Below are 10,231 nucleotides of genomic sequence, written 5' to 3' on the forward strand. Positions count from 1 at the left end.
TTCATGGAGGTTCGCAGTTTTGAATAAAAGCTTTCAATTAATACGAGATGCGTTTATAGATTTTAGATAGCTTGAATTGAGTTTTATTAAGTTAGGTAAATCAGTTTAGAAGCTGTGACATATATTTACTGTCGCTGACATGCTCAAAATATAGTTTTGTTATAAAACTAACCCAGGTAGTTTTTGAAATGCATAACTAGTTAAGCCTAGTTTAAATACAATAATTTTTAGCGACCGATATATACGGTATGAAGGTGAGCTTTAAGAAAGAAAAGAAAAACTATACAAATAAGGAAGCGCTAAGTATGGGTATAACCGACAATTGCATACTCTTGCAACTTGCTAGGAACAAAGCCAGGGAAATACCTTCAGGTGCACAAGATTTGTTAGTTATATGGGAATTTTGGGAGGTTTTAACACAATTTTATCCATTTTAGGCACAAAGGTGCACCGTTATTAATCCATATAATAAAGGAAAACAATGTTTTGTTCTCAAAGGTAACTTTATTAATGATGAAACAGTTCGAATCAAGGTTTACAATGAGCAAAACTTACAATTAGAATCCAAAGTGAGAGTATGGAACATTCTCCTGGTTTGTTCTTGTAGCAACTTAAATCTATAATACAAAGTAATAAGCTAATAGTGAGAGAATTCGTTGTTATTGTAATTAAAGAACTTTAACTAAAATGCAATGACAAGAATGAGTTTGGTCAATGACGTGAGAGATTAACTTAAGCTTAATATAAGTTGTTGGTAGTAAGGGCAATAGTATGTGACTATATATTCGGTATCTGGGGACTTGAATTGTTTTAGTCCGATTTGAACACTTTTTAGCCATAAGGTGGCCTACTATAAGAGCACTAGTTGGGCTTAGTTTTATCGCTACACATTTATTGCATACACTATTATCCACTGGAAAGTGACAGAATCCGAAGGAATATGAAATTGCGTTAATTGGGAAGAAGACGTAATGCAGTCTGATTTCGCTCATATTTGAACCAGTCCTAATGAACGTCAGAAAAATATCACACAATAAATTTAGTTTAAATCGCTCGGGCAGGTCCTGAGATATATAATCTCACCTAAATGTGAGCGTTGCATACCCATCGTCCGATTTTGGCACCGTCTCCTTTAAAGCCCTCTCATGCCATCATGGTGGTAAAATTGAATCGTACGTGGATAGTTAGTTATTAATCGCGTTTTCAGTAATTTCTAACAGTACCGTGGGCTGAGTTATAATCCGATCTCATCCATTTTTTACATTGTTGATAGGGTTGCTTAGTGGATTTGTTCTCAACAATTTTAGATATTGTGCCTCTCTTACTACTGCGATCCTTTGTTCTAAATTACACTTCTTTGTCTTTATTTGGTACTTAGTTATGACACTTTATAGACTTTAGTTTAATGGCGTTTTGTTAGCGTGATCGTGGTCCGATTACGTTTATCTACGAACTTGTCCTAACTTTTTGGGTAATAAACACGTTTACCAATTCTAGATTTCAACTCCCTTCATTATTCTGATTAGTTAGATATACATAACACTATATCTATATATATATACATAACACTATACTATAACACTTTTAGATGATACAAACAACCGTTAGGTTAATAAAACTATCTGTAGCAACATCGCAAAGTGCCCACCCGATTTGCTTGACACCTTCAACATTTTAAAGCAATTCATTATGTCACAAACTTTACAAATTTGTATGTATGTTAAATACAGACGGACCGACGAGCTTAAGAAAATCCCAACCAATATGCTATTTTAAATCATAAAACGCCTACAGTGAGTAATCCGCACGTTTAATGTATTTTCTTTAAAATGTGAACTCTTAAGGGACTGATCTGTCCACATTGATAATATTTATTTCTGTGCCATAAAGACGACATCCACTTTCTGATAAGTGGATTTAAAGTTGTGCTTATGCACAATAAAAGGTAACGAACACAAGGAAACACACGAAGATGGCTATACTGCAGTCTTGTTGCTTTTGGAAGACGGTGCGTACCGGCAGCATGGCAAGCGCCACCTACACTTTGGTAAGAACTTACTACGCACTTAAGTACTTATGTAGATTTTTTACTTATACATATAAGTATATATGTATGTATATGAATATTTGTGAAGCAACGAATATTATTATGCCGTAGATATGTTAACAATGACAACCGAATACCATAAAATTCGTTTTGATGTCCGTAATGAGGAATAAATATTTTTATGGTTAGGACGTCCTTCGAAGTGCGAATCCGACGAACCCAATTTTCGAGTACTTTCTACACTAAATCAAGTCGTATATTATGAATAGCACACTCAATATTGATTTATAAAGCTTGAAGAGAGTCTGGTTTATCGCTAAATACCAATGACCTCAAATAACCCCACAAAAATTAGTCCAATGGTGTTAAATCAGAATATCTTGGAAGCCATTCAATGCCACAATTTCTTGAAATAATCGAATCTCCAAACTTGTCTCGCAACAAGTGTCTCTTAAAAGTAGTTTTGGAGTCCCAAACAAATTGCTTAAAATTCTTAGAATGTATAAGTTATTGGCATTAAATTATTAAGAGTTAAGCAAAAACACAAAACAATGATTTCTTCACATAATACAATGAACAAAATATTGATAACCATCTGACTTTTTAACTAAAATGAGTACACGCTACAGATATAACCATTTATAAATAGTAATAAAAATCTCCTTAGCGATATTTTTTATGTAATTATAGATTTTATGTTAATCTAACTCCCTGAGGTAATCAGAAAATTGTACGATATTGCTTTGATATTATTTACGAGTGAATTAACATACTCGTTTGTATGTTAACTGGTGAGATTTATGGCTACCTAATGCGAAATAATTTTAATAATGCATAAGAAATGCTGATATGAGTTGATACCGCAGTAGCGAATAGCCTTAGATAAAATTTTAAGTTTACACATTCTTAAATAAATTGCAATTAATTTAATATACACATTGCTATGATGTTCTCTAAGGCTACCAACATGAGACAGGCGTCATATGTAATTTCTATGTATAGTATAAATTTTGTAGCCGTAAGAAAAGTCAGAAATTTAGCTCGTAAATTACCAATGATGTACGGTAAATTACTTATTAATAGACTTAAGATTTTATTTGGATAACTAATATTATTCAGGCCTAGAATATTCAGTGATCGTGGAACTCAAATTCCTTAAAAACATTGGCGTTTTTCCGGCAATTACTTCAGAATATTTTTGCTTAATTAGGTATACACATGAAAATAGAGGTAAAAATTTCAAAGGATCTAATATCATGCTGATTTATCTAAAAATTAAAGAATTGGCTAACACGTATGTTTATTAGATAACCCTCACCAAGAGTTAGAATTTGAAGCCACTGTTGTTATAGTTAAATTAGAACTCTAATGTTTATGTATTGAGTGTTAGAAGATTTTTAGTTAATCGCGTATCCTAAATAGCCAACTATTTAAATTAACCTTTTCCTTAAAAATTGAAATTCCACGTCTCTTTTTTCCTTCATCATTTACATTTATCAGGTTTCAAGTGTGCTCCTAATCAGCTTTTTCAGACTTATTTAGCTACATACATATGTATGTAAGTAGAAGTAGGGGTTCTTACGGCAACAAAACTATACAATATCTCCCTAGCAGAGAAATTAGTTATGAAACATGTGAAAATGTTTCTAATACACACTGTACAGCATGTGAGCCAATACATAAAGTCATTAGGTTAATACTATCTGATGCCATCAACAAAACAGTAAGCAATTTTTTGTCAGTATAATTATTAGATGTCCATAATGAATTCTATATTCACAGATTTAAGATATGAAATTTAGTTCAGCTCTATCGTCCGGGGATGATGGCTCGAACTTTTCTTTGGACTCACAGAAATTAAAGTTCACATATTTTTCTTCTAAACCTACAATGGAAAAAAGTATGGTCTAGAATATAACATAGACATTTAGATTCCTATTAAGGAATCACTCTAAACAGTGAAAATTCTGTATGAAGCGTAAGAATTATGTAGATTTTTCGTCGGAAGAAAAATTTATAGGTAATATTCTGACGAAGGTACTGGCGATGAAAAGTTTAATATTAAGTATTTTTTTATTACACACAGCACTAACTGAACCCTGTGCCGCATCTTAACCATATTTAGTAAGGTGAACATATTTAGTAAGGTGAATTTAAACACGATAACCTCCAATGTGATAGCAGCGCTCTACAGGCTAAGGAAATCTTAAAAAAGTGTTTGTTTTTTGCATTTAAGGACTGCCCTAATATGGAAATACATGCCTATAGATTTTTACATACGAAGGCATTTGTAATTCTATAAGCAACGTGTTGGCAGCCACGTTTCTCTTATTTGCACACATTACCCTTGCTTTAGCCATAAATGTTTCCGACCGCTTACGAAACGTTTTGATACGATTAATATTGACCATTCTGTTGCAAGAGAATGAAGTAAAATTGCAATGCTTTCAGCCACAAATGCACACCGTATCCTAACCGCCTCAAAAATGGTAAATTGCAATATCAATGTACACCAGTACAGTTTCACTTCATCCTTCGGAATAGTTTCTTTCTGGTGAGAGTATTTTGCTTTTAACGTCAAATCTAGTGATTGGTGGTCACAAGCCTTCTAAAAATAAACAGACGACTGAAATATGTATACGCATTTCTCTTTATGGCACGTTTCGTTATTTTTTTATGTTTGTCTAGGTCAGACTATCAACGTGCAGTTGTGCTTAATTGAAACAAGGGCTCTCATACGCAGTGTACAACAGTTTATTGACTATTGACTATTGAACTACCTAATTGTTGGCGAATAAAGAAACATAAAAAACACGTTTCATGGAAATTTTCTAACGTGGCGTCTTTGTCCAAAATTGCAAAAGAAGAACATGTCTTGTAATAATAGCGAACATGTCTCGCTAAAATTAGCTCAAACGAAAAAATTCTTGGAAAATCAGTTGACCTGAAAAACAAGTACCTGAATTGCTTGGTTTGGCTACCAAAATATCTACGTTCGAATAAGTCAAAAGAGCTAAGTTCTGTTAACGAACATTCCACACACTTACAACTTGCAATGATTAAAGTCAGGGAAGTACCCTCAGGTACATAAGGCTTTTTAGTTATAAGGAAGCCAAGCCGAGTTTTCACCTGATTTCAATTACTATATGCACAAATGTGCACCGTTACAAGAAAAACACGATCTCCTAATTTTATTAAGATAGCTTACATATTCGCCAATATGTGCGGTATAAAGTCACGTGGAAGTTCGAAAATCTCTACATATATTAGATATACTAAGGGGGCTAAGGGAAATATTTAACCAATTTAATCGATTTGTAACTCAAAGACAACTTCTATCAGGAGGGCATTCTTTCTGAATTCCAATTTACTATCTCACACATTCACCGTTTTTTCGGCCAACTGTAAGCATTGTGTTCACATATTTAATATCTAAGGACTTGAGCAGATCTAGTTCGATTTGGTAACTTTTTAGACACAAGATGGGACACCTCAAAGGTACTATTCTAACAAAATGCTATCTAGTTATATTAATTGATTCTTGATTTGTATACTGGAAATGACGTCTAAAATTGTGTAATATAAAAGTAAGCGTGGCTGTGGTCCATTTCAACACACATTTCCTTCTGGGTGTCACTTCATATATCCAGGGTACATGAATTTGTGGTTTCGTTGATTAGCCGATTTTCCTTAATCTGATAATAGAAAGAGGGTATTAGCTTAATAGCCGTTTGGTTGCTTCTGATCCCCTTTCACTTTGGGGCATTAGGATTTGGCTTCTGTTTGTTAGTAGTTGGGGACAAGCTTGCACACATTATATCCTACAGATTGCTATGTAAACATACACGTGTTATAATTATGTAAAGGTACTGTACACGCAACAGTAATTTTATTGATTATATAAATATAATACTTGAAGACCAAAATAGAAGATGAAATTACCACAAAGTTATAAGTAAGATTTATTTTCAAATACCTCTTACTACTCATGCCAGGTTGCAAGATAGTAATTAATACATTAATTACTTTATAAGTGTAGGTGTACTTTGGTTTCTCCACTGTTGTTATGCTCATTACTGTTTACGATGAACGGGAGTTTCTGGCTGGCGGTAAAGAGCAACCAATAGGAGAAAGCATCTTGGCTAAGGGAGAGATAGCACCGGGTGAGTGTGTGTTTAGAGTGAGTAAAATAGTTTATAAATTTCAAAATTTTTTATAATTTTAGTAACACTATATTAAAAATGTGCTTTTGCTGTTTCAGCTATTGTTGTATTTAATATTCTCTTTTTGATTTACTCGTTCTTCATCGTCATATCGTCGCTCTTAACATTCGTGGGTCTGAAAAAAATAATTTAAATTTTTAAAAGCAAACAAAAAAAAAAGAACATTAAAGACATACTTTTTTTGCTCAGAATCGTCGTCAACTTCTGTTGCCCTGGATTCTTTGCATGCTCTGCGATGTGCTGATTGAAATTCTTTACTTAATCTATTCATCATTTACACAAATCATGAACTTCGGTCCCGTAGTTGGCTTTATATTCACCATCGACTTCTTTATAATGTGTTTAAATGTGAGTATTTAAAGAATACAAAAGTATTTAATATGTATTTTTTTTTTGTATTTTTTTTTTGTTGCCACATAGTTTTGATACTGCGAGCAATTTCCAGTCGTCATTTGTTAAAGGTTCATATTTATTATTTGATTGGAAATTAAATGCAAAAAGTTTATATGTCAAACATGTAAACATGTTTTTATATATCCTCCGATATATCTCGAATAAAATAGAGGAAATAATACGGTGTTATTAATTGATTGACAAGTCCCACGACTGTCGATATTTGGTTCATCCTCAAGAGGGAGGCGTCGAACTTACACTGTTACGTTCAGTAATTACTAGTTGTGAAGTGTCAACCCATTGAACCTATTGCAAATCCGCTGAGACGTTTTATTTATATTTCCGCCAGATTAGCTGGAAATTCAAAGGTGATCCGAGACTGTTTTGGTCTTAACCTCGCATAAGCGATAATATGTAGAGATATCTACACTTCGTTATTTTTCAAACAGCATTTACAACAGTTACACGATAAGAATTTTAACTTTACTTCATAGACTTAAATAGGACCATATCATTGTATACCTTCAATTAGAAAAATCGTAACCTTGTTATGGATTAAGGATCGCTGCCGTTCACAGTTTTTGTGTATTCATAGCTACCGATTATGAATCTATAAGAGACAAAACTAAAATAAAGCATATACTATGTCCGCTATTTTCAAATATGTAACTGTCACATAATTATGTATAATGAGGGGGCTAATTTTGTGATAACTTTCACATTGAGCAATATCAAACTTCATATCAAGACAAGACCCTCTGAGGAACTGTAAAACTTAGTCGTTAACAGCCTTCCAACGCTTGGAAAATGGCAAATCGAACAATCCTCTAGCATGAATTAGATTAAAACAGGTTATACTGGTTAGCTAATGAACCGCACATATAGTAGACCAGATTGAGTACCGGTGCGTTGGGCCCTCCAAATGTTTTAAACGTTGCCTTTTCACCGTGGACAAGTGCAGAAGAGATGCTCCGCTGTTACCTTTGTGCATTGCTCTTGACATTTTCTGTAGATATCTTCTAAGAGGCGCGTTTCGCCAGCGGACTGTAACTGTATTCTAATAATTTTCCTACAGAACTCTAGCTTAACTTAAATACAGCACTAAAGAGAGATTGAGCAAATAGCAGTCAAGTTTCTTAATTTGCTATTTGATCGTACATAATTGGTATAATTTTTCATAATTAATTTTTTATAAGAAGTCAAAGTCAGTTGCAATACCATATGAAATGTGTTGTTGTCATTATACCACAAAATAAAAATTAATAAGTCATTTAGTAAATATCTATAAGTACGTCTATTATCGAAATTGCTTAATAACTTACATAAGGAAATAATAAAATGTAATTATAATGTCTCTGGTAAATAAACAAAATTTATGTATACAATTTCAATTATATTTTTACTATTTTATCAGTTGACATTTTTATTACTTGACAGATTTTATTCATTTTGATACATATTATATGTAATTACTATTAATTAGTTGAATTTGGCAATTATATATTTGTACAATGAATGAAGCTAATGTAATTTGTACTTACTTAAAGTTCATCTATCAATACAAGAACAATTATATACCCAACAAAATCAACCAAATTAATAAAGAATTTTGGTTATTATTTTGCAATTATTATAATTTCATGCTTTTGGCGACGGGGATTGGGTTCTGTTGGTCCCATTTTTCTTGAATAACACACCAAATTAGTGGCTCATTGCTATATATCAGCAGATACCATTTACATAACTTAGTACCACAAAAAATTATTTTCCAAATGGGTCGAATTGACAGTAAGAGTATTGGTATTGATAATCAAATAAAAGTCTAAAACTCACAAATAATTTCGCTCTCCATTACTTCAAATAATATACATTTTGGTATACAAGAGTGCCATCAAAAATGAGGCTTGTTGTTTCCTTTCATTGGGGGTGTTTTTTACGTGGCGGGTCCCAAACAAAGCGCAGCGGATGTTCTTAGGCTACCCAGAGGATACTTGGTCAAAGACCGGAAGTCGTGAGCTGCTTGAGCCATATGTAAAAAAATCGTTTCTGGCCACTCCCAAGTGAATGGCGGTCAGAGAACTTTCCTCACTTTCATGACCACATCCTCTTCAGGTTTCAGACAAGGCGACTCCCTTTCGTGCGACTTCTTCAACCTGCTGCTGGAGAAAATAATTCGAACTGCAGAACTTAATCGAGCAGGTACAATCTTTTATAAGAGTGTACAGCTGCTAGCGCGTGCCGATGATATTGATATCATCGGCCTCAGCACCGGCGCCGTTAGTCCCGCTTGACAGTCATAACTTTGAAGTTGTAGATAATTTCGTCTATCTTGGAACCAGTGTAAGCTCCACCAACAATGTCAACCTGGAAATCTAACGCAGGATAACTCTTACCAACAAGTGCTACTTCGAACTGAGTAGGCAATTGAGAAGCAAAGTCCTTTCCCAACGAACAAAAACCAAACTCTATAAGTCACTCATAATACCCGTCCTGCTATATGGTGCAGAGGCCTGGACGATGACAACAACTGACGCGTCGACGGTGCGAGTTTTCGAGAGAAAAGTTCTGCGAAAGATTTACGGTCCTTTGCGCGCTAGCCACGGCGAATACCGCATTCGATGGAACGATGAGCTTCAGCGAATTAAAAGACAGCGGCTACGCTGGCTAGGTCATGTTGTCCGGATGGACGAAAACACTTCAGCTCTGAAAGTATTCGACGCAGTACCCGCCGGGGGAAGCAGAGGAAGAAGAAGACCTCCACTCCGTTGGAAGGACCAAGTGGAGAAGGACCTGGCTTCGCTTGGAATATCCAATTGGCCCCACGAACTGGCGCGCTGTTGTTAACTCGGTTATAATCGCGTAAGCGGTGTCTACGCCAATTAAGCAGAAGAAGAAGATGCAAGAGTGCCTGGAGAATCTCTTCAAAACTTATTGTTATTCAAATAAATTAATTAAGCTCACTTCGGGACCCGCTAAGCCAGAAAAGTATACAATATAGCACGTATATATCACTTTTGTTAATTTTTTTCTTACGAATTTCTCCACGAATATTCAAATGCAGAGCTCCGCATAAATATACATACATTCACAGTCTGCACGTGACACTGACGAAGCTGCTCTGACAGATGTACCACATCGTTGGCAACAGAAAACAAACCCACATTTAATATGCCTTGACGCATTAGTTTTGTTACTGTTTAGCGCAAACTTGCTTTGTTTAACCTCTTGAGCCACCAGCTGCTCGGCATCAGCTGACTGCTCTCGTTAGGAGAATATTAAACACATTTGTTCTTTATTCCCGCTAATGGACAGAGTGTGAGCTTAAACATTTCTTAAACAGCTAAATACATATGTATAATATATTCTTACTGTATGTCGCCCATATCATTGTAGTCATGAGCACATAAAAACATATATATACATGCATAAATCTTGAGTATAAGTAAACCGTATAAGTACTTCCGTTGATTTCTGTATCTTATTGTCTTTTCTTTTCTTATCTTTTTTATTTCAAACTTATTCTTTTTTCTTTATTTTATCGCCACTTAGTTTTACTGTTTGCTGTGCG

At 34.4% G+C, this 10,231-nt stretch overlaps 1 protein-coding gene across 1 annotated transcript; it reads left to right on the forward strand.

Moving 5' to 3' along the window:
* The first annotated feature begins 1,882 nt into the window (after positions 1 to 1,882).
* Positions 1,883 to 6,630, forward strand: LOC120777116. Its single transcript, XM_040108254.1, has 4 exons — positions 1,883 to 2,047; positions 6,087 to 6,210; positions 6,309 to 6,391; positions 6,457 to 6,630. Exons 1-4 carry the CDS (start codon positions 1,973 to 1,975, stop codon positions 6,628 to 6,630), a joined length of 456 nt encoding a protein of 151 aa, XP_039964188.1. The 5' UTR covers positions 1,883 to 1,972.
* Positions 6,631 to 10,231: the final 3,601 nt, after the last annotated feature.

The sequence above is a fragment of the Bactrocera tryoni genome, chromosome 5 (assembly GCF_016617805.1).
Source record: "Bactrocera tryoni isolate S06 chromosome 5, CSIRO_BtryS06_freeze2, whole genome shotgun sequence".
NCBI lineage: Eukaryota > Metazoa > Arthropoda > Insecta > Diptera > Tephritidae > Bactrocera > Bactrocera tryoni.